General features: G+C 49.8%; 1 protein-coding gene across 9 annotated transcripts in view; it reads right to left on the bottom strand.

Annotated features, from left to right (window-relative positions):
• CCDC88C (coiled-coil domain containing 88C) overlaps window positions 1–25,805 on the bottom strand; it is a 127,864-nt gene that overhangs the window by 100,707 nt on the left and 1,352 nt on the right. For all 9 annotated transcript variants that reach the window (XR_007475860.1, XR_007475861.1, XM_033418819.2 and 6 more), the window contains exon 3: window positions 18,947–19,055. Coding sequence is in view for 7 of the 9 variants with exons in the window: in XM_033418819.2 (XP_033274710.1) it covers window positions 18,947–19,055 (109 nt within the window). In the remaining 2 variants the exon portion in view is untranslated. The remainder of the gene's footprint in view (window positions 1–18,946; window positions 19,056–25,805) is intronic.

Below are 25,805 nucleotides of genomic sequence, written 5' to 3' on the forward strand. Positions count from 1 at the left end.
TCCGCAGCTCGTGAAGATCCCTGGCTGATGCCTGGATGCCTGCCGGGAAGGCAAGGCCAGGAGGGGACGAGGGGACCTCAGGGGACAGGAGCCCAGACCTCAGGTCCTGGACTCAAACTGCCTGTGACTTCGAGTCGCTGAAAGGACCAAAGAAAACCACTGGGTGGCCCGTGTTTCTCGTTCCCCATTTGCTGAACGAGGAGCTGGGGGAGAGGGTTAGTGGTTCCTGGCCTGGCTGCACGTCAGAACCATCTAATCAGAAGCACCTAAGAGAGCTTTTCAACGATACTGATACCCAAGCCCGTCGACCAGCTGCATCAGAATCTCTCATCCTCTGGGGAGGTGGCTTCCACACTGCGTGGAAGGAGCTCCCCGGCATCCTGCTATGCGGCCGGCGGGGCCAGAAACACCCGTGGCCACTTCCGGCTTTAACATTCCACCAGCCACACGCCATCGGGACTCGTTCAAAACCCTCCATTAGAGTCACCTGAGGCTTAACAATGCAGGGGAACATTTATGAAGCCCAGGGATGTCCCGACTGTGCCCCTGGCCAGCAAGAAAAAGAGAGGATGGGTGGTAATGAGCCCCAGCCAACTATGACCAGGTTTCTGTCGTGTCACGTGGGAACTGGCTTCCAGCTCTGCTAATAACTCGCCACATGGCCACAGCCCATTTCCCCGTTCTCCCCACCCCCACCCAATCCCCCTCCTTGCAGCTCTGGGCCTCCTCAGCCCAGCTTTCCACAGCTCCTGATGCCACCCTGTAACCCCCAGGCCTCCTGCCCTCTGAAGTCCGGGCAGGTACCAGGCGGCACTTGCTCTGGAAATGCCCCAGGCTAGGGTGTCTGTCATCTCTGCCACGGGGACTCTAGGTCCTGGCTGAGGGCCTCAGCCCTTCCTGTGTGACACAAGCTACAGCAACCTCGAAGAACAGACCGAGCCTGCGTCTGTGCTCAGGCTCAGCTCAGATGCTCACAGTAAGCTCTCAGACAGATCTGTAAACAAAAGATGCACATGGCAAGGCAGACAGCCACTTGTGGGACACAGAAGACGACTTAAAAAAGGAGCGCAACACGTGACATTTCAGCCAAAGAAAGAGATGTGTTCTCACAGTGGGCCGTGGCCCAGAGCATGCTTGGGGAGGAAGACGTTAACCCCTTCCCTTTGCGGCTGGCACAGAGGACTTCCTCGGGGTATTAATAGCCATCAGCTGTCCCCGTGAAAGCCACAGATTCCCTTCCCAGGGAACGACCACAGGCTCCAAAGGACAGTGAACTACGAACCACTTCAATGTGCTGAGCTGGCAGGACGGTGGGGAACATCTGCCTTCTCTCTTCTTAGGCCAAGTTTTATTCTGATTAGTATCATCTACGTGATAAAAATACAAGGCGGACAAGAAAGCGTCCAGGTTCCTGATTCTGCACAGTGGGCCAAGGTCTCCCTCGCAGGGGCGGGGAAAGCTCATTCCCAGATGGAATACGACCCCTCCCCCAGTCTGTTCACCAGCCCAAGGCAGGACATTAGTCAGGACGCCAGACCAGCACCAAATCCAAGGAAAACCAAGCGTGCAGGGAACACTCCTGTCCTCTGCCTGGACGAGGGTCAAATTAGTTCCTTTTAAAGCCTCAGCAGCTAACGGAGTGGGGCCTTTACGGGCCGGGCAGGGGTAAGTGAGGAGAAAGAAGAAGTGGTTCCATCAGCCCTCCCTCCAAGTCCAGACGCCAGAATGGGAACAGCGGGCGCTGTGCACCCTGACCTCTTCCACCACCTCCCTCCTCATCCTCCCCAGCTTCGTCAGGGCCAAGTCGCCAACCGCTCTTCTAGACACATGTGATTGCAAGTCCAAAGCTGACATCAGTGACCTAGACCCAAAAGACCTCAAGAAGAAAGGGATGCTTCCATATATCCAGACAAAACTCTACTCCAGAAAGATACATGCACCCCTATGTTCATAGCAGCACTATTCACAATAGCCAAGAAGCAACCTAAATGTCCACTGACAGAGGAATGCATAAAGAAGATGTGTTGGGCTTTCCTGGTGGCGCAGTGGTTGAGGGTCCGCCTGCCGATGCAGGGGACACGGCTTCGTGCCCCGGTCCGGGAAGATCCCACATGCCGCGGAGTGGCTGGGCCCACGAGCCATGGCCGCTGAGCCTGCGCGTCCGGAGCCTGTGCTCCGCAACGGGAGAGGCCATAACAGTGAGAGGCCCGCGTACCAGAAAAGAAAAAAAAAGGAAGATGTAGGGCTTCCCTGGTGGCACAGTGGTTGAGAATCTGCCTGCTAATGCAGGGGACACGGGTTCGAGCCCTGGTCTGGGAGGATCCCTCATGCTGCGGAGCAACTAGGTCCGTGAGCCACAACTACTGAGCCTGCGCGTCTGGAGCCTGTGCTCCGCAACAAGAGAGGCCGCGATAGTGAGAGGCCCGCGGACCACGATGAAGAGTGGCTCCCGCTTGCCACAACTAGAGAAAGCCCTCGCACAGAAACAAAGACCGAACACAGCAAAAATAAATTAATTAATAAACTCCTAAAAAAAAAGATGTGGTATAAATATACAACGGTATACTAGTCAGCCATGAAAAAGAATGAAATAATGCCATTTTCAGCAACATAGATGAGACTAGAGATTATCATACTAAGTGAAGTAAGTCAGAAAGAGAAAAACAAATACCATATGATATCACTTACATGTGGAATCTAAAATATGACACAAATGAACCTATCTGTGAAACAGAAACAGACTCACAGACAGAGAACAGACTTGTGGTTGCCAAGGCGGGGAGGTGGAATGGGAGATCGGGGTCAGCAGATGTAAGCTATTATATATGGAATGGATAAACAACAAGGTTCTACTGTTTAGCACCAGGAACCATATTCAGTATCCTGTGATAAACCATAATGGAACAGAATATAAAAAACGAGTGTATATGTGTATGTGTGTGTGAGTACAACTGAATCACTTTGCTATACAGCAGTAATTAACACAACATTGTAAATCAACTATACTTCAGTAAAAAAAAATAAATGAAGTTCATTGAGCATCAAAAAAAAAAGAAAGGGATGCTTCTGTTTCTGACAGTTTAATCATGGTTTGATTTAGGCATGAACTGCTGAGAAGTCCTCATACCCTAGGACTACCCATCACCAACAGGAGTATCTTGGCTCTCCAGGCTTAAGACTAAGTGCTTCAGTGTGGAAAAAACCCCCATGCTGACTCCAAGAGAAAAAGTTTTTTCTTTAAAACAAACAAAAAAGAAGGAGTTAAAAAAAAAAAAAGGAAAGTAAAGAAATGCTGAGCGATCTGCTCCGCTAGCCATGTATGGTCATTTAGCCACTAAGTGGGAAAGACCCACCACTTTTAAAGCCGGGGCTGAGGTTCCACACCCTGTATGATTAACATCACGGACATTCTTATTGGATGCCCTCTTCATTCCTTCAGAAAATACTTGAGACCAGCATCTGGCACACGGCCATACGTTCCACAAAAACCTTCTATCCTCCTCTCAATTCATGCTCCTAGCATCTCCACCTCATTACCATATTAGAGAGGGTGGGGACCCATCTAATTCAATGCAATGCCCAAATCACGTCTCATGCTCTATGCTAAATGCAGAGATGACACAGCTGGCACCTCAGCTGTATCAGTGTTAACTTAAGCCCTGACTGTACAACCTTGGGCTGTGGAGCACCCACCAGTCCAACTTCTTGGTTTTCTAACTAGCTGTTCCAGGTCCACACTGCTGGACCCTAGGAGTTAACAGCCCACGGTCACACCCACCACATCCTCCTAAAGGTGTCCCCGAAGCCACCTTCCAGGTTCCACGCGCAAAGAGCCAACAGCTGGTCTCATTCTATTCCCAGAGCCTGAACGAGTTAGAAACAAACACAAAACCCCAAACAACACAGAAAATCCCCAAGTCCACAGAATGGAGTAGAAACATCCTATTATACTTCCTTTGCCTGCATCCCAGGTGCACCTGTGAATGAGAAAATGGAGAGAACAAGGGCCTCCAGAAGGAAAAAGTGTGGGTTCAGTCCCTTTTTGGGTACAATTATCGTAGAATACACATAACAGAAAGACCACATAAAATACACATTAACATTTACCACCTTAACCAATTTTAAGTGTACAATTCAGTAGTGTTAAGTGCATTCACACTGCTGTACCAATCTTCAGAATTCCTTTCCTCTGGCAAAACTCAACTCCATCCCATTAAACACTTAATTCCCCATTCCCAGCATCCTTTCCCCCAGCCCCTGGCAACCACCATTATACTTTCTGTCTCTCTCAGTCTGACTGCTCTATAAGTACCTCATACAAGTGGAGCCTTACAGTATTTGTCTTTATGTGACTGGCTTATGTCACTCAGCGTAATGTCCACATGGTTCATCTATGCTGGAGCATGTGTCAGAATCTCCTTTTTTAAGGCTGAATAATATTCCATTGTATGCATGTACATTTTCTTTGTGTGTGTGTGTGTGTGTGTGTGTGTGTGTGTGTGTGTGTGTTTTCTTGCGGTACGCGGGCCTCCCACTGCTGTGGCCTCTCCCGCTGCGGAGCACAGGGCCCAGACGCGCAGGCTCAACGGCCATGGCTCACAGGCCCAGCTGCTCCGCGGCATGTGGGATCCTCCCAGGCCGGGGCACGAACCCGTGTCCCCTGCATCGGCCGGCGGACTCCCAACCATTGTGCCACCAGGGAAGCCCGTACCACATTTTCTTAATCCATTCATCCACAGATGGACACTTGTGCTGCTTCCACCTTTGGCTTCTGTGAATAACACCATGAAAGTGGGTGTAGCTCCTTGATTTTTTTTTTTTTTTTGCGGTACGCGGGCCTCTCACTGTTGTGGCCTCTCCTGCTGTGGAGCACAGGCTCCGGATGCGCAGGCTCAGCAGCCATGGCTCACGGGCCCGGCTGCTCCACGGCATGTGGGATCCTCCCGGACCGGAGCATGAACCCATGTCCCCTGCATCGGCAGGCGGACTCTCAACCACTGCGCCACCAGGGAAGCCCCAGTTCCTTGATTTTTAAAAGCCAAAGGTGATTTCCAAATCAAGAAGACCAAAAGTCAAGTTCTCCTGAGCATACCATATTCTTCCTTTCTTATTTATTTCTGGTCTACTCTAGAATAAAGTCTAGTTACCTCTTCTCACACATTCTAAACTGTTTCCAACCACAGCTGAACGTACACTTGGATTTCAAAGCCACACGATGAACTCACCCCCCAACTCCATCTGTCTGCTCCCAAACCTCTGGGATCTCTCAAGGTGGCAGCCACTGGGCCACCACAACAGCTGCTCCAGCTCACCCTGTTCCCACCAACCCGGCCATCTCCAGGGGTTCAAGCTCTCCCTTCCTGAGACTGCACCTAGGAGGAGTTCAAACACACCCTGGAATTTAAATGACCTATGAACTTAGGCACTGGATCACCCCTTCCCAAATGTGCCCCACCATGCCCCCCCCCCGAAACCAAACCCAGTAACTTTGGAGCTGGGGATGGTTATGGACATGGAGCTCTGAGGTCCTGACTTTGACCTTCCAGAGCAAGGGAGGAAACCTCGGTCAGAACCAGAGGAGAATACTTCCAAAGGGAGAAAACAGAGGAAGGCTTCACTGGTCCCACTTCCAGTTACTTTCTGTTTAAAAAGCACGAGATTAAAAGGCTTATCAAAGTGGCTTTGCCCGCCTTTAGAAATCAATTTATCCCACCTTTTGAACCCCAGGGTCAATAAAGACCCAGAATTTCAGTACAGGCCATGCATTAAAGTAGGAACATTTGAGAGTCCAGCCCATCACATAAACGTGCCCCAGGGAGGACCCTCGGCCCAGGCGGGCACGGTTGGGCCAGTCACGTCTGCTTCTTTTGGACCCAGTTTACGGGATGGAAGCTGGTATCACGGCATCCCATCAGCTGGCATTTACTGTGCTCCTAGACCCTGGGAAAGCAAAGGTCGCCAAAGTCCCTGCCCTGAGGGAGGCCTGCCAACTCGTGCAGGACCCAGAGAAAGCAGATGAGAGCTGAAGAGTGTGATGACGGTGATAATGAAAATAATTAAACTCAGGTTCAGAGCATCTGCGTGGGCTTCACAGAGGCAGACCAAGGGAAGGTGCTCCGGCGGGAGAAGTGCCCAGGCACGACGCCTGAGTGCAGAGGACGGGGCAGCACAGACAGCACTGCAGCCCAGGAAGCAGCACAGTCCACCCTCACCAGCTGCAGCTCTACAGCAGCACCAAGCCAACGCATCTCACACGCAGGCACCCTCTCTGAACTGTCACGACCCAGGGCTTCGAGTTTGGTTGTTATCCCCACTGGACAGAGGAGGACGACTTGGAGGGGTCGGGCTGCTTGCCCCAGGTCACAGCGCTGTGTGTGGTGTCTGGTGGGCGAGGGGATTCCCACTTGTGCAGGAGAAGGAGAAGCCCCTGGAGAGGCTGCAGGGGGGCAGGGGTGACAGACTCAGCTGCCGGCTGTTTCCAGAATGATGGGGAGGACACTGGCCTGAGGCTCCCCTGGGATGCAGGTGAGGGGCTGACAAGGTAAAGGCAGCCTGAGAGGAGTTTCCCTCCCAAAGGAAGAAACCAGGGTAATGGTAGGTGAGAAGAGAAGCCGGAGAGACCCGAGCGCGGCCATCCTCCCAGGCGACCCACACCTCAGTCCTCCTCTGCCTTCCTCTAAAAGTCTGGACAAGCTTCGGTCTCAGGTGGCTCAAGGAGAGCTTGGAGTTATCAGAAACCACCATTTCTTCTTTCGGCATCTCAAGCTTGGGACATCCACATCTGAGACGCAGTCTGTTCACCTTGGAAAAATCCAATTTTGTAAGCTCTACTCTGTAACATTTAAATGTCACAAATTCTCATCCGAACAATGGGGGGAGGAAGGTGTTTAGAAGACCAACTTAGCACAGAAATGTCAAAACTGCTTTAGAGTTTCTGATATCTTAAGCAACCGTGATTCCACAATGTAAAGGGAAATCAACTTTTCTGACTGGTTCCAAGAACAGGAGGACAGCCTGTTTGGTTACTGTGGTTTGGAAAAGGAGGGATTTATTTTTAAAGTTTCAAAGTCATTAAGCCTAAACACTGGCAAGCTCAAGGGAGCCAAGCTGGCTAGACAAAGTTGAAAACAATCAATTTAACTTCCACCCCCCAGGGACTGAGCCTCCCGGGCACCTGACATATGGCATCTACATCAACAAAGCAAACACCATGTGAAAAGCCTGCAGGTCGGCGTGAAAGCCGCGGGGGACCCCTGTAAGAGTGGGATTCAAAGGCTCCGGTCTCCCCCTCACCCCACTGCACTGCATCTCCATCCTGGTTTGCCCCCCTTGACCCCCTTCACAGTCAGGTCCTAAGTCCCTGACATGTGTCAGGCACTCGAGGGACAGAGAATGAATAAAGGAGGGCCCTGTGCTCCAATTATTCAACTGTCTAGAAATGGGGAAGGAGTCGAGGACTTTTATAGGGTTATTTTAGCCTGGAGATAGATCCTGGGCCCAGGCCAGTAATATGTTCCCTGAACGCAATGACGTTATTCTCTGACTTCCTCGGTGGAGTAACCCACCGAGTCACGGCTTCTGTGGCCCTGGATCTTGTCACTCGCACACGCTGACTGATGGCAGGCATGTTTCCATGCTGGTGTGGTAAGAGGCGAACAGAGACAGAGATGCGGTACCTACTTTTAAGGCGTGTCACTGCTGGTGGGAGAGACAGTCATGAGGCTGCCAAGAGATAATGTGCCTCAGACAGTCAGTTCACTGGAAGCAAACAGTATGCTTTAAATTAAAAATGCATATAGGAGAAAAATGTGTAGGGCAAGAGTCAAGCACGTACGCGCACGCGTATTGGACTAATCCAAGTAAATCAGAGTGTAACCTTTGGAAGGGCCCCTCCATAATCCGATCGCTAACGAACGAAGGAAGCACAGCCCAGAGCGGCGGGTCTCTGTAACGACCCCCCACCTCTGCTAGACTGGTGGGCATCTTAGCACTCCTAGCATGAACCTGTCCAAAGCCCTTCCTTAACCTCGCTGCAATGCTTGAGGCAGGCACTATTAATATCCCCACTTTTCCAACAAGAAAGACTCTCAGACATGAAATTACCCAAGGCCACAACTCTGAGAGGTGAGCTCAATGGAGCCCACGACTCCACCTCCTGCCTCTGCAGACAAAGGAGCTTGCAGCTGCTTTTCCTCCTCTCTTCCTATTTGTACCTGGTGTGCATCTCCTGTGTCTCCGGTTTTCCACCTACACAAGCGACGTGGCCCCTCCATCTGCAGAGCGTGAACGCACAGGAGCGGCCCCGCAAAGTCAGCCTGGGAGGACGAGCTAGCGCTATTACTGTTCTTCACTGACTCAGAAACTAGGCAGTATTTCACCTGAGCCCCACACGACCGGTAATATGGTGTTACCCATATTTTAGAGGTGAAATCAAATGATGCACCCCAAGTCATATGGTTAGGAACAGTGACACACAAGTTTCTAGACCCTTGAAAAAATTAAATGACTCGCCCTTACTTCTGCCCTCTCCCCTTCCACCTTGTTCTTCCTCTTCTGGCTTCACCTTCCTGACCTTCTAGGGCACTGGAGAAGTGACCCCACAGAGCTAGCTCATCCTCTTCCACTGGGTGGTGGCTAAGCGCCTACCCCCGAGCTGAGAAAGCAAACCTGACTTCTCCCTGCAGAGCTGGAGCCGATGCCAGGGCCAGCCCAGAAGGGTGGGCAGCTATGGGGGGCAACGCAAGGCTCCTCCCCAAAGTTACACTGTACCCCCCTGTTACCACGGAGAGTGGCCCCATATTTAGAGCACCATCCCTCTTCCCTTAACCTGCTGAAACCCAATCCCAAACCAATGGAACCCTCGCGGCATTCAGCTGACAGCCTCTTTACCCTCCTGAAACCTCCACCTCCTCTCAAAACTTCAAACTCAGAACTGGGGGTACAAGCTGCGGCCCCTCCAACAATCCCAGCTGAGCTTCACCAACTTAAGACAAGCGCTGCCTCATCCTCATTACTCTGTCATTCTCATTACTAGAGAAATAAGACTGAAGTTACATCGTAAAGGACCAAGGCCCTGAATGCCACGGCAAAGTAGCAGAGAAACTGCCTTTCCACAAAGAACAGTTGAGTAAGAGAAACTGTTATTAGCCCTGGACGCGAGCCACGCAGCCAGCTTTATGGAGGGCAAAGCCTGCCCAGGCAAGTTCCCCCATGAGTCCCTCTCACAAACCAGTTATAATATCAAACACGCTGATCTTGGCATTTAACACCAAAACCCAAGGCAAGGGAGAGACTCTTTTTCTTTTTACAAACTTGAGAAATCCATTTCCCTCCTTTTTGTTACAAAAGGAATTGGGTGCACGGACCTTCCATGAAGGGCTCGAAAACTTAACACTTTAAACGAATGCCCATGGATTAAGAGAACAGTTGAGCAAAAGATAAAAAAGTAAACACATGGCGAGAGAACCTGTATCAGAAACACTGAGGAAGTCCAGATCTGTAAACGTGAGGAGGTCTTTAGGGCCAACTGTGTACTGCGCATTTGGGCTCAGCTCCGTGTAGAACAGACCAAAGCAAGGCGGCAGCCCACGGGGGCCTCGGGGCCATCCCGGGTGCAAAGGGAAGACTCCAAGTGAAAGCTGCTTCCTTTCCTTCAAGGCAAAGGAGAGCCTGGCCGCTCAGAGAGAGCAGGGAAACCCCCAGCAATTCAAGCTCTGGACCCAAGGCCAGGAGGAGGAGCCCAGAGAGACCAGAAAGATTCCGTCAACAGCTGTGCATGCGCACGCACGCACGCACACGCATACACGCACGCGCACACACACACACACCCCACCTCCCACCGCCCTCCCCGGGTCTCCGGGCCTTAAGCCGCCAGGGCCTGGTCAAATTCTGGCTCTGCTAATTACATCAGACCCACCTTTCACCCCTCCCCTCCCTCTGCAATTAGCCCTGATTCTCTGCTTCCTGCTGCTCTGGGGGATGCAGCAGGGTGAAGTCTGAGGCCAGCTGCTCCCTCTGTCCCACCCACTGCCCAGCCCCGGAAGTGCTGGTTTCAGGAGGCGCCTGAAGCAATCTAGCCCCTTCCTCTGAGGCTCCCGGCTGGTGTGAAATCTGGTTAGTAAGGGGGAGCCCAAGCAGGAGACCCTGGGGAGGCAGCACTCCCGGCCTGGCGAGGCTTCGGGCTCAGGACCCATCCCACACTGGCGCAGATAATCCTGAATGGCCTTGCCCACCTTCACAGAACAGCTGGTCTGCCCACAGCAAGCCAGCTCCCTACATGACCGCAGAAAGCTTCATGTTTAGACGTTTCCCCAAGCAGCCGATGACCAAGAAAACTTGCCGCTCCCTGGGGCTTCCGCACCCTACTCCACGGGCCTCACTTTCCTAATCTGTAAAACAGGGACAGCAGTCTCCTCCTCACTGTGACAGGGCTGAAAGCTCCTAGCATAATGCGTGGCTTACAGCAGGCACCCAGTTATCTCCTCTCAGCCTTCTGACTGGGGCACAGAGCTGGGTCCCAAAGTGCCTGCTTACTATTCATTACGCCTCCATAGCATTTCTTCTGAAAAGAGAAAAAAAGAAACCAAGTCCAACTGGCACTTGGTCTCACATCTTGCAGAAACAAACCCGCCTCTGGAAAGGTGTGGGACTGAGTGGCCCGTGACCAGGTGTCCGAAGCCCTGTCCACTCCATCCTTGGCCAGCAAGACAGGGAGGGTCACAAGTCAGGACTAGACGCCTTCTGCTTAGTGTGGAGAAAGAGAATGCGGGTGGCCCTGAAAGCTGCCACCCTGCTGCAGCCCTGCTCCAGCCCCTGTCGGGCTGACCTGGAGCCACTGCCACCCAACCCCATCGGGCCCTGCCCTGAAGCCCGGGGGGCAAGCACCCTGCTGCAGGGCTCAGCTCTCCCGGGCCTGAGAAAGCACTTTATCCTCCCCCGGATGTTCGCTCTGGGTGGGGCACCTAGCAACCTGCCGTCCACGGCCCCGCGTGGCCAATACCCCTCTCTCCTCTGCGCCTGCGTTGGTCCAGGCCGCCATGACCTGCCCTGACTCCCCACTCTCTCCTGACACCAATCCATCCTCAATACGGGTGTCAAGAGTTTTCTGTTTTAAACTTTCTTCTTTAAAAATGCTATAAAGACTCCCAAGTCCTTCAGGATGAAGTTCAAATTTGTTAGCACGGCATCTGCCCTCTGGAACCTCCGTATCTTTCGAGCCTCACCATCACCACTCCTCACAGAAGCCCCAAGCTCTGTGGTGACACTCAGCCACTCAGAGGTGACAGCCTGCCGGCTGCTTTATGTCTCTACATTTTTCAGGTTTTGCTCTCCCAGGACACCCCCCATGCACCCCATTTTCTGCCAGTCTAGCTCCCTACCCATCCTCAGGACTAAAGCCAAGCGTCACCCCCTTCAGAAAGCTCTCTGTGAGCTTCGCCCCTTCCCAGGCTGGGAAACTCCCTCCCGTGTCCCGTGACATCCATGTCCTGTGCACACACAGGTATTCTAGCAGCTGGTCTACCTGCTCCATCTCCCACCCCACAAGACACAGCATCTCAGGCATGGAGACTGGCCTTAAGAACAAGGAGGGGGGACAGAGAACTGGGTGAGCCCCGGCAGGGCCACCATGGCTTCCTCATCCCACACTTCATCACCCTACACTAGAGAGAACGGGGGACGGGAAGCAAGAAGAAGGAAAGAGGAAAGGTGGGGTCCACACAGACCCCCGCCCTCCTCAGCCTCACCTCCCAACTCAGTCTGGAAGGCTTTCTCTTGAACTTTAGACCGAGAGCATTCACAGGGAAGTCGGTAATCTCCTGGGTCAAGTCTGCGGCAGACAAAGGCTCCCACTGCTGATATGGGGATGGGGCACAGGAGCCCCTCTGACGAAGGCCTCCCGGTCCTAAGTCCGGACCACCCCGCCTCACTGCTGTGTTCGGTCACCACGCCATAACCCTGCTGGAGATTCCAAACCAGGACCCAGTGACCCACCAACTCAAGGCAGTTCGCCCAGATGTACGGTAAAAATAATCTCAGACCTTCGTCCACATGGCAGAGACACAGAAAACTTCAGTGTTCAGTGGCAACATAGAATACGCCATTGTAACAGGTACCATCACAATGGGTGAAGGGCACAAAGGTGCAATTCAGTAAAGAAAAACAAAAGGCCTGTAAAGAAGGTAATTTTGGCAATAAGTAGCAAAAGTCCTCCAAGTGTTCATGCCCTCTGACGCAGGAATTCCATGCTAGGAATTTATCCTAAGAACATAAAAACAGTTGTTGAAAGATTTATGGACCAAGTATGTTCATGGGGTATTGTTTATAATTCTAAGACAGAAATAACTCAGTATCAATGACAGTGGTACAGCCACATAATGAAATGCCACGTAGACACTAAAACTCATATTACGAAAGAATAGTTAATGACATGGGAAAACGCTCACCACACAGGTCACATACAACCCACTCCTTGAAACACATATAGTAACAGACACAGAGTCAGGAAGCATAAATACCAAAATGGTAACAATGGTATGCCTAGGTGATGAAATAGTGGGCAGATTTAATTTTCTCTATATTTCCCAATCTGTAATCAGAAATTACAATCATTGCAAGAGGGAAGAGATATGGGGACATATGTATAACTAATTCACTTTATTATAAAGCAGAAACTAACACACCATTGTAAAGCAATTATACTCCAATAAAGATGTTTAAAAAAAAGTTAAAGAGAAATTATAATCAAAAACATTACTTTTAATTTCCTCAAAACATAGATATAAGCTACAACAAGAATACCCATCTCACAGCCTTACTCTTTAACCTTTAAAGAGTGGACAAAGTAATTTCTCCCCTACAAATTCAATACACAGTATTACTCATAAAGCAAAAGCCACTGGTACCTGTAGACAGGGCCTGAGCAGACTCTAAGTTCCCTTGAACACTGTCTCTATCCACCAAAGCAAAGCACATCACACCCACCTAAGGAGACATCACTTTACCTAAAAACCCTGAGATTACACGAATGAGACAGTTTACTTTGTTCCCACCAACAATGTCAAATATACATTTCCTTCTGTTCTTACTTTTGACAAGTCTTTCGTTTTTTCAAACTGAGTGTGCACAGTCCTAAAGATAATTCTAACTTTTAGTAGTCAGCCCATGGTTATCTAATACAAATGCCACAGAAAGCTGACAGATCTCAAAAGCAAAAGCAAGGCTGAGTGGACAAGAGGTACAGGCAGTATATGGAGGTTTTATCTGAAGAGATGACATAAAACAGTACGTATACGCACACAAGTTGACGACAGCGGTACCTCCAGGGAGGGAGGGAAGGATAACTGGATGCAGTAGAGGCACACTGGAGACTTCAATCAGAAAAAAGATTCTTGAAAGAGAGGTCTGAAGCAAATATGAAAAATATTCACATACATTCATATTTATTTTGAGCAGATACACAGGTGTTCATTATAACCATTTGTACTGTTTTATTTTTAATTTTTCAAAGCAATGAAGGAAAAAAGAGATTATAGAAGATAGGGCAACCCTGAACCTCTTCTTCTGCTGAGAAGAAACCATTCTGAGATAAAGAACAATATTCTGGGTCCGTTCTAGCCTTCCAACCACGTGAGAAACCAGAAGAGCCGAGTTCCAGGAACTCGTTAATGCAGAGCTTCCTCGAGGTCACCTGAAACTCTAAACCTTGGTGGTCTCTGGCCATTATGCGACTGTGGAATTTCAGAACCACAAGGGCCCACCCTCTTTCGGACAGATGAGAACTCAGGAGGCCCACAGAAGGAAAGCTGCCTGTCCCAGTGCTTGGCCAGCGAGGGGAGATGCTCAGAGAAACTCAGCCAATTTCCCATTTCAGAGTCAGTCCTGCAGGCGGGTCCCTACATGCACCTGAGGGTCCCGATTTCAGGATCGATATCCACATGTGAGTCAGCAATGAAGACTTACATCTCCACCAACACACACGGCACTTGTCCAGGCCGCCGTGTGAAGTGCTTCCCACCAGCAGAAAGCCAAAGAAACCTCAGAAACTTCACATGACAATTAGGCTCTAAGAGTCGCGAGAAGGACCTAGATCACAGGTGTCCAGGGCAGGGGATGGCAGTTGACACCATGAGCAAGCCGCCAAGGATAAGCATGTATCAGCCACCTGCTGCACCGGGGATTTCTGCGTATACTGCCTTATGTTCCTACTGATTCCATGATCAAATGAACATGCACTCAATGTCCATACTCGAGGCTCTGAATGTTAACAATGAACCATTCTATAAATCCAAATTTTAACTGAAAAGGACTCAGATGGAAAAGAGTTTGGCTGTTGAGTGAGTAAAACAAGCCTCATGTGGACTTCCCTGGTGGTCCAGTGGGTAAGACTCCAGGCTCCCAATGCAGGGGGCCCGGGTTCGATCCCTGGCTGGGGAACTAGATCCCCGCATGCCACAACAAAGGGTCCGTATGCCCCGACGAAGATCCGGCACGGCCAAAATAAATAAATAAATAAAAAGAAATCTTAAAAAAAAAAAAGAAGTGAGTTGAGGGACCAATTTAAAAAAAAAAAAAAAAAGCCTCATGCGATGCTGGGCTCCACGCTAACCAGCCAGGCGGCTCAAAGCAGCGTGCGGTTCTGGTCCAGGCCCGCCTTTCCTCCAGGCCTCTCCGCAGATGTCCCATTTACGGATGCTCGTTCTGATCAACCTTTCCGTCCTTAAAATTCACAGACTGAACTGGGAGCTCTTCCCAAGGTCCTGTCCAACTCTGGCTTCCTCTGCCCCTTCCCAGCAACTCCCTCGGTGACACCTATTCCCTCTGGTCACCCCCTCATCTTTGCAGCCTCTCTCCTCAGAGCCTCTCCTCTTCCTGTCCTGGGGCAGATGAGATGTGTGTCCATTGTATGTGATGGAGAGGAGTTACCTGGTGAGAACTGAGCCCTCTCCGCCCCAGGAGACCTGGCTGAAGGTGCCCCTCCTAGACATCACGAGAAATGCTCTAACCCACTAGTTCCCACGCATGTGCATCAGAATCACCTGGAGGGCTTGTTAAGATGCAGCCTACTGGACCTCCACAGCAGGTCTGGGGGAGGGGCCTGACAACCTGCATCTCACAAGTTCCCAGGTGATGCTGATGCTGCTGGTCTGGGGACCACACTTTGAGAACCACCTCTCTATCTCTAGCCTGCTGATTCCCCATCCTGTCGGAAGGATGTTAAGACTCAAACAGCTGGGGAACTTCTGAAAATGCCGATTCCAGGCGCCAACCCCGGAAGAGTCCGAGCAGCAGGTCAGAGGGAGGCCTGCAACCCTGGTGGTCAGACTGAATCTGGCCGTGCTGGTTCTCACCCACTGCCTGTCCTCAGCCCCAGAAAAATGTCAAGGACCTTTTCTGTCTCCAGGGCTTTTCAGGGGCAAAACTTGAGCTTCCTTGTGAAAGAAGCCCACGCTATTCACGAGAGGCCCCTGTCCCTGCTGACTGTCCCTGCCCCACATGCCTCAGAAAAGAAGGGGACAGCCTGGGGGCGGCCAAACCACTGCTTTGCAAACAAGACCCGGGGCTGGACTCCATGACCTTGGTGTGTCTACTGAAAAGCCATGGCAAGAGGAAGTCCCCCTCCCGAAGGGGTGACCTCCCACCCTCCCAGCCACCCCAGCCACAGTAAGAACCACGTTTGTCTCACTTCACCCCAAGCCCTTACAACCTGCAGGGTCTCTCTCACAAGGGGATGCTGGGCAGTACTTCTTTTGGGAAACTTCCTTGAATGTCCCTTTAAAATAATAACCCATTATTGTTATTGTATGTTTATGCTACAATTGTCAGGTGGTAAGGAAAACAGGCAGGGTATGCAATTGTATGTATGTCCCGACCACAACGGTGTAAAACAAAAACTATTCAGGCGTCTGCCATACAGAGTGAAGTCAGTCAGAAAGAGAAAAACAAATACCGTAGGTTAACACACAGATATGGAATCTAAAAAAATAAAATAAAAATGGTCATGAAGCACCTAGGGGCAGGACAGGAATAAAGATGCAGATGTAGAGAATGGACCTAAGGACACGGGGAGGGGGAAGGGTAAGCTGGGACAAAGTGAGAGAGTGACAAGGCCATATATACACTACCAAATGTAAAATAGATAGCTAGTGGGAAGCAGCCGCATAGCACAGGGAGATCAGCTCGGTGCTTTGTGACCACCTAGAGGGGTGGGATAGGGAGGGTGGGAGGGAGACGCAAGAGGGAGGGGATATGGGGATATACGTATATGTATAACTGATTCACTGTTATAAAGCAGAAATGAACACACCACTGTAAAGCAACTATACTCCAATAAAGATGTTAAAAACAAAAAACAAAACAACAACAAAAAACTATTCACGCAAAAACTGGAAGGAAGCTCTAAAAATGTTAATAGTGATTGCCTCTGGGTGGTGGGGTTATGAGTGGTTCTTTTCTTCTTGCTACTTGTTTGTTTTCTAAGCCGTTTATTAAGAGCACATATTACTTATATAACCAGAACTAAACTTTATTTTATCATAAGTTGGAAGGAAAAAATACACAACAGAACACTGCCCACACCTAAGCTGTGTCAACCCAAAGGGCAGTGTCCTGCCAGCTTCCTCCAAGGGAGCAGGGCTGGCTGAGGGTCAGGGACGCCTCATGGCTTTTAGCAAGTGCTTTCAGCAAACATTTGCTCCAGGTTGGAGCTGAGGCTGCCAATACACAGCAGCCCTGCCCTCAAAGAGCTAACAGCACAGAAACAGAACAAGGATGCAGGGTCCTCTTTTCTACCCATAAGTCTTTCTGGGCCCTGAGAATGGACTAGATCGTCTCCTTCCTGTGACTGTCTCCCATCTTCTGGAACTCGGCACAGTGCCCTAAGAGGGGCACGTTACCTCCAAGTAGAGGGTCTCAAGCCCTTTGGCCGGCCCAGACTGGACTGTCAGAGCTGCTGAGTGCCACCAGCATGTGTCCTACTGGGCCGCCAAGCCCAGAGGGCAGCACCTGCCAGGCCAAACAGCCTGCAGCAAGCACCTGACTGTTCCGTGCTGCGTACAGAGCCAGAAACCTCACCTCCACCCCAGTGCTTGCAGGGAGGGTTACCACCTCCCAGCCACACCTGGGGCAGGAGACTCACCTGCCCAGAGTTAGGGGTCTTGTCTCCAACTGTTAGCACCACCTGCTTCCCCTGGCACTTAGCACACAGCGTCGAAAGCACTGCTTACCATGAATGGTGCCTGCAGCCAGAGATCAAGCCCCGAGTAGCTGCTAAACAATCACCACGGCCACCAGGCAGCCCCCTCCACACCCAGGCCCGAGTTCACTGGCAGCACCCATTTCCCCTGACTGCGGCTGTCACGAGGGAAGCAGTAGCTGAGACCCACCTGCTGACAGCGTGCCCAGCCCTGGCACTGGCTCTCCTCAGCAAGGAAACAAACCCCCGTCACCCTTATAGATCCATTTCTCACAGGGCTCTCCCGCACCCCCAGACCCCTCCTCAGCACAGCTGGCCTCTGTTACTAAAGCATGGGCCTGGTGCCAAGCCTCCCAAAGGCCGCTCGGAGTGTCCACGGTGCTGGGCCACCAGCGGGCCATGGAACGAGCACAAGGGGCTGAACTGGCCACACAAGCAAAACATCCCAGCACCCCAAGCCCCCTCTCATGTACCCCGACCCCAGTGGGAGGAAAGTGGAAATAATCATCTCAGAAAACCCAAGACACTGTCCACTCCCTCCTTTTCCCTCCTTCTTTCAGATCCAGCAGCAACCACAGCCCTGTGCAGGAACTGGACCCAGCACCCAGCCCAGCGCCACAGTGCAAACTCCACCTGGCCGCCTGGCCAGCGACCTCAGTGACCTCTGAACCAGCACCACCGCACGAGGGCAGAGAGGGAAGCCACAGCTGGGTGGAGGGCTTCCTCATGGTGACAGGGTCCTCATGACTCTGAAGATTCTCCCAAGCCCCAGAACCAGGACTAAGTTACAGCCCAGGAAGCTGAGTGCTAGGGGAGGTCTCAGAGGCAGAGGGCTCAGTGAAACCCCAGTGTGAATCTGGAAGGAGACTGGTTCTTGAGCAGTGATTCTCAAACTGTGTTCCCTGGGGTCCTGGGAACCCACAGAGATGCCCTGGAGAAAGAGGGGCTGAGCTGAGGGCGCTAGAGTCCCCCAGCCCTCAAGTCAATGAGATTTGCTAGGGCTTCATCTGGGGACTCAGGAAAATCATATGGGGGAAAAAGTTTCACTGCTAAGTTTGACAATCAGGGCTCTGAGGTGCAAAGTTTAAATATGTTTCCCATCAATGCCGGCTATCTAAAGATCATGAACATCATCAAAGATTCTCACTCAACCTTCCCGAGGCTCGGATGGGGATTTTCACAGCCCTTCCCCCTTTGGGCCCTCCTGTCTGACCCACCGACTACCTGCTAATGAGATATGGGGAGCATTTCACAAGCAGACACCCCATACTGTGAACCCGGTGCTCCTGTCTGCCAGCTGGGCGCTCACTGATTATATATTTGTCCTGAACATAACCCTTCTGTGGTCCCTTCTGTCCCTCAACCCTTTGAATCACTCCTGTACAGACTCACGGAGCTGTGGGTGATAACCGTGTCAGGTTGCCCCTCCCAGAGCCCGTGCCAGCCAGTCCCCACTCGACTGTGTGCTTGGGCCGTGGCTGAAAACCAAGGCTCGTCTCTAGGGCCCTCACAGCACCTGGCACGATGCTTTGCACATGGCTCAGAGAACATTCCCTGGACAAAGTAAAGCAATCCCACCTCTGACCCTTCTCACGATGCCAAAAAGAGGGATGCATGTGCAAACACACCAAGTTTCAACAAGCAGATGCCTGACCACCGTTTCCTCTTGGCTTCCTGTAGGGAAACGGTTCAAATGACGGTACTGCCGGACGCACAGAACCCGGGGAGGGCGGCGCGGGGGGGGGCCCGCCTTACCTGGTAGTAGGTCTTAATGTTTCTCACCAAGATGGTCAAGTTCTGAATGCGAAGGTTCACATCATTGTTGACGTGTTTGTTGATGCGTTGATTTGTTGGCCTGGGATCTCTAGGGGAAGAAAAATGAGAATGGAACATTGCATCTCCCAGCATCTGTCACACCCCATCCTACCCCAGGCGCTACTGAGCATTCGGTCCTCTCCAAGCCTAGGTTACTATGCAGCTGTGACAGAGTGGCTCAAGTCAAGTCCTAATTCTGCCGCTGCCAAGCCGTGGACCTCCAGGGAGCCACATCACCTCCTGTCCCCCCCCAAGCACTCAGCCCCCCACCAGCCCTTAAGCAATGTTATTTCTGGCCCCAGAGCAGCCATAAACAACCAAGTGTCAGTGCAGACCCAAAAGCTGCACTGTGTAAACATCAATAACCTACCCCCCAATATATCTGAAGATTAAAAAGGATCCAAAGCTGACCAAAGCGAAATACGGGAAATATCAAGAAAGATGGAAAAGGGGGAAACAGTACACTTTCTGACTTCATAAACCAGTAAAGTCATTGATGTTCCATTTCAAACCGGTCTCCTGCCTATGTCACCGAATTGCTCTTGCCTGTGATTCACATTCCAGGGGCACAATTCTATCTCAAAAACCACCACCATGAGTATGCGATACTATGTGGTGTACAACACACCCTACGAGAAATGTGAAGAGACACAAATAATTCCTGTGGGAAACCCCCAAAGTGTCATTTATTTTCCAATCTCAGGCAAAAGTCAGGTCTGCTTGTGATGAAACTAGAAATCTGAATCAAGCGATTTATAATTTCACTCATCTACATACAGGACATTTCTCAAAAATTCTCAGTGTCAAAAATATTTCCTATTTGAAGAGAACAGACTCAACAGAACGGATTTCTCTTCCCTCTCCCCATGTAGCCCACACAGCTTTTCCTAACATAGCCCTCCGTGCCATTCGACTGTCCCAAGGCACCACAAAGGATGTTTCATTCAAATGAGGGCTGTCTTCACAGTTTCTTCCGTCATCCGAGCCCTGTGTTAAGGGTGCTGAGCCTTCCAGGGGCTGCTGTGATGGAGGAGAGACAGGTCTCTTCCTCCTTCCTCGGGCCCCTCGATGATGATGATGATGATGAGAGGACAAGAAGGGGAATTTGGGGAGTTACGCAAATCAATTTCAATGCCATTCAGCTCATCCAAAGCCAATAATTTATACAAAGTTGACAAACAGGAAAAAAATCTAAAAATAGCAATTACTTCAAATGCCACTATAAGCACAATTTCTTAATAACACAAGCTGTTTAAAATTCAACCATTAAGTAAATATCTGATATAAACACTATGAGTCCCTACACTGTATTGTGTATATGCAAACCCCTTTATGAATCACTTGCAATAATCAGCCATGGACTTTATTCAATCATCCTGTATCTCCTAAAACAGTCACATGGGCTCCTTGGGACAACCAGAGGACCTCTTTTCAACTGTCCTGGGACAACGTTTCTTTTTTTTCTTCGTATTTTTTTTTTTTGCGGTACGCAGGCCTCTCACTGTTTTGGCCTCTCCTGTTGCGGAGCACAGGCTCCGGACGCGCAGGCTCAGCGGCCATGGCTCACGGGCCCAGCCTCTCTGCAGCATGTGGGATCCTCCCGGACCGGGGCACGAACCCGCATCCCCTGCATCGCTGACTCTCAACCACTGCGCCACCAGGAAAGCCCGGGGACAACGTTTCTTATTGTCCCCACACAGTACTAGAATCTGGCCAAGCCATTTACATGTTACATGTTTCTCCTGGAGCCATTCATTACTGAGAAAATAAAGGTTAACAGTTCAGTGGCAATTAATTTAGCAGCAGAGGAGGCATTCAGAATTTAAACCACAAAGGCATTTTAGCTACAGAAGTGCACCTAGCACGACAAAGTAATTTATCTTAAGGGTGCAGTTCTCTTCCCTTTACGATAGACACCTTAAGAGATGAGAAGCAATTTCATAACGTGACAAGCGTGCTTCCTAAAATAGCAGAACTTCAGAACATGCAGGGCTTTTTCTGTTTTTTGTTGCTATTGTAGTCCCAGCTTTCATTAAGTCAGACGGGGACCCCCTGAGGAGTGCCAGAAGCTGGAAGACCTTGGCAAACATGTGGACATTCGCTGCACGGGCAATGGCACAACACACACCCAGGATCCAGGGTCGGGGCCTGGGAGACCGTCAGGTGACGGAGGTCGGGGAGGGGGTTCTATATGAGTAATTAGACTAATTATCATGATCATTAGCACTCCCTCCTTTAACTCAGGCTCTCAGGGTAAAGAGAGATTAGGAAACAAATCGAACAAAAGTCAATTATGGTGAAGGAAGGCCTATCCCCACTCTGCCCAGCACTGTGTAACCCCGCCCTGTCCCTCAGCAAGAAGTGGGTTAGGAGCTACTGATTCTGGTTTGGAAATGGGGCCAGGACTGGCCAAAGTTCTCTGGGCCCCACTGTCCTCATCTGCAAGATGACCACAGGATCCTTCCAGTACTAAAAGGTTATCATTCTAGGGAGGCCAGGTCCGCACTGGCACACGTGGTACCTGGTTCTTGATCCCAGGAAGAGGACATCATAGAACCACTGCAAGACTGTTTGCCTGAAAACCATCATTAAGAATAAGGATCTTCTTTGTATGACAGCCCTAGAAAGCAAAGCCACACAGCCCATCAGGATGTCAGAGGACAGGAGAGAGACAAGGGTGCAACAAAGCAACTGGTAGCTTGTCCGAACTTGGAGAGATACAAGTCCAAAGTGTGGGCCCCCGGGGCTTCCTTCTGATAAAAACTTCTAACTTGAAAAAAAGAAATCAACTTTCCCTAAAATTTTGAAGAGAACTATAATTTAGATTTATAGCAACCTTGCCTCCCTCCTTTGTGAAAAGGCCAGCCCCCAACTTTTCATCATATTCCAAAGACTTCCTAAATTTAAAAATGAATCCAAAAAACCCTGAATGAGAAACTACGTTTGATACAGATGATGGAGATGTTGATAATCTATCACAGGTTAATAAAAAAGGTGTTACACAGTAGCCGGAGCCCAAATTTGTATAAGAGAACATTAGGAACACATATTCTACGTATATACCATAGACAACATCTGGGAAACACCAAAATACTAATTCTGCTACCTCGACATGGTAAAATTATAGGCAATGTTCGTTTTGCTCATCTGTATGTTCTGACCTCCCTCCAACGAACGTGAATTTTTTTGTGTAATTTTTTACAGACTCAAAGGCCCCATGAAGAGTATCATATGCTGCAGCCATGAGAGTATCACTCAAGTTCATGAGTAAAAATCTTTCTTGCTCCAACTCTCTAGCACCAACACAAACTCATTCAACTAATCAGTATCTGCCCCTTTATCCTCAGCTTGTACATCTGCAAAATGGGAACATAACTCCTCCTCCAGCACACTAAGGAAAAATATTATCATTCACATGCTTTTGAGAAGCCTAAGGAACTCTCACATTGGTCTGAGGCTATTTCCAGCTTCTGAATAACTAATATATTATCCGTAAATTTGCAGCTAGTACAAGGGGTTAGAAAGGAGTCTGAACAAAGCAAACAGTGTTGGATTTAACGCAGGCCTTGCCCAGGCACAAGCTCTCAGTCCCAGCCAGCCCTAAGTTCTTAGCTGAACTCAACAGCCATTGCGTCAGTTCAGGTGTCCACTCTCACATGCACAGATGTACACCATCACACGCACGTGGGCACATACACACAAACCCAGCTCTAGGCTCCACGCTAACAATAATGATGACTGACATTTGCTGGGCATTTCCTATACATGCATAATGCATAATCTTATTTAATCCTCCCCAAATCCATAAAATACCATCCCCCTTATTACAAATCAGGAGATTGAGGCTTAGAGAGTTTAAGTAACTTGCCCAAGATAAGAGCACTAGTAAGTGGCAGAGGGAGGATTTGAACTTGTCTGCCTGATGCTAGAGTCGAAGCTCTTAATTTTCCTATGAGACCATGAAAAATGTGTCCAAAGTGAATCAGACACCTAGTTTTTCCCTGGACTACCAGTAGGTACCCAGAGAAACTGCATTTACAGAGGAGCTATTCAGCAAGTTTTCCCAAGCATCTCCATCCACGCCACTCAATGCCTCACTTTCATTCAGGAATTCTCTTAGACCTGGGCCTCCCCTGAAAGCTGAGCCCACAGGGCTTTCCAGCTTCCAGGCACTGATGTCACTAGGAGGCCAGGGCCCAGAGACTACTACCGCAGCCTTCTTCAGTTGCCAGAGACAATGCCCAGGTGCAGTCACGTGACCCCCAGCCAGCCTCCATATGGCTCCGAAGTGTTAGGTAACACGCCTCTTATCTGAACTCCAGCAACAGGTTAGCACACTGCTCTCAGCAATTTTCTCAGGTCCTACCAACTTGGAGAGAATTTATCAAAACAGGCGAACTGAAGACAGTTGGGGCTACTAGCATGGGAGATAAGGCAGAACAGCCTTATCACTTACCTGCTAGTTAGCCCAACATGTCTCCACTTGGGAGAAGTGAAAACAGGCTTGGCTTAAGTAGTGTTAGATGTGGGGCTAGGATATGGGTCCCAGAGTCCAGTTTTGCCCTAGATCTTGTTGGGAGCGAGCTAAGGCTAAGAAGTATGCGGTAATCTAGGAGACTAGGAATGTAAGAGAAAGGTGGACAGAAAAGAAAAAAAAAAAAAAAAAGAACTCTTAGGGGGTGCCCCAAATCCTTTCTGGATTAAGAAGGTGGATGCGTAACTACATAACCAACGCCAATACCTATTAAGTGGCAGGCACTATGCTAATTACTAACATCATTTAATCCTCACAACCATCTCTTAAGGAAGGTACTTTCCTTCCCACTTTACAGGTGAGGAAACTGAGAGGTTGAGTGATGTGCCCAGCATCACAAAGCATGCATGAGAGAGACCTAGGGTTTGAACCCAAGCTGGCTATCTAGGCTTTCAACACTAGGGTTGAAATTCGTTGTTGTTGTTTTTTTGAGGTAATTTTTTATGTGGGATCTTAGTTCCCCGACCAGGGATCGAATCCGCACCCCCTACATTAGAAGCACAGAGTCTTAACCACTGGACCACCCAGGAAGTCCCCCTGAGGTAACTTTTACATTTAGGGTAAAATGCATATATCTTAAGTTACACCTTGATGAGTTTTGAAAGATGAAATATACTCCAGTCAATATATGGAACATTTCTACCACCCTCAGAAGTTCACTTGTGCCCCCTTTCCAGTCAATCCCTGCCCACTTTCAAGAGCGAACAATGCTCTGATATCTATCACCTGGAACAGGGTCATTCCTATCAGTCAGTCAGTAAACTGCGTGCTGCTTGTGCCTCTCCCTCCTTGATTTCCTCCTTCTGGAAAGCCACCCGTCTTCCCCACTGTCCCCTCCTCGGTGTCCAACCCTGGCCAGAGGACCCAGAAGCACTGCTTGAGGCCTGAAGAGCTGCAAACGTATCAGTTCCCACTTCCAGCACGATTACCCTGGCGAAGCACAGAGGAGAAAATAACGTTTCAAACTGTCAAGGGGAAGGGAGAAGCCCGTCCAACTGAATTCAGCCGCGAGCCGAGTGTGAACAAGTGATGAGCTGGCATTTCTCAAAGGAATGGTCCAACAGGCTTTCCTGATTTACAAGCAAGTGGTAAACGCTTCAGGAATTCCAAAGGTCAGGGAAGAAAGAGAAACAGTCCCAGGGCTTTTGTTCTCCCCTCGCCTGGGTGTAAAAGCTGAATGAAAAGGCTGGGGGACACTGCTGCTTTTTTTTTTAATTAAACAGGACAGCTCTAAGTTTCACTGGTTGCTGTACCCATGGAATCCAGCAATTTTCGGGGTCTAACAGGATGAGAGGGGAAGAGTTGCCAGAACCTGAATATGCCACAAGACAACCCGAGGAAAACGCCTTCTCATCAATGTTCTCGGAGACGTGCTGCCAAAGCTGACAACAGATTTGTCTCTTTAGAATTTAATCAAACTCAAGACTGGTAACAGTGGCAGTGCCTTAAAAAAAAAAAAAAAAAAATTAAGACTGAGATGTATCTCCCAGAGCACGACATCAGGTAACTTCTTAAACCAAAGAAGCAATGTTCTCGGGAAATTTTTTAAAATAGATCTTTGTAGGTAGAGGTATTTAAGCCACTTTCTGAATATACCAAAGCTGACTGTTCCCCCTCCCACGTGGGCCAAAAACGAAGCTGATTCTCATCAGCTAACAGGTTCATGCTCCAGTATGACAATTTGCTTAGTTGCAGGTGAGTAGGTGAGCATAAGGGCCTGATCCACAGAGAACATCAGGATGTTTTATTTTGCTTCAAGTGCCTGTGAATCATACTGACACTCAGTGCCAATATGTTCCCTGCAGTTCCTGAGTTAAAAACAGAATGCAGCGGCAGGAGCCAACACCTACATGTGGCAGGCTGTCAATCAGACAGGCTCTGCAGAATTCAGCAACAGGAAAGGATGTGGTCAGACCAACATGCTAGCAAGTGTAACTTCCACCAAGACCCTGTTGAAGCCTCAAGCTTCAAGACAAACAGTACCACAGTATTCTGGCTCCCTGCGCCTCTCCCAACACAGTGACTTTAAATCCAGTTCCTGAGAAGGGACTTAACCAACTGTACTTGCTCCGGGGCAACTGAAAATGGAAGATGAAGGGGAGCTCAGAAACACAGGCGTCCTGACCTCGAATGAAACTTTATAGTCACTCACGGATGCTCCGGTCCCACCCGACACTTCCTGTAACCAGACACTCTCCGTTACAGTTCCTTGCCCCCCAAAAGAAAGGGTTTTTTTCGTCTCATTACTCAAACAACAATCAAGTC

The sequence above is a fragment of the Orcinus orca genome, chromosome 2, assembly GCF_937001465.1.
Source record: "Orcinus orca chromosome 2, mOrcOrc1.1, whole genome shotgun sequence".
Taxonomy (NCBI): domain Eukaryota; kingdom Metazoa; phylum Chordata; class Mammalia; order Artiodactyla; family Delphinidae; genus Orcinus; species Orcinus orca.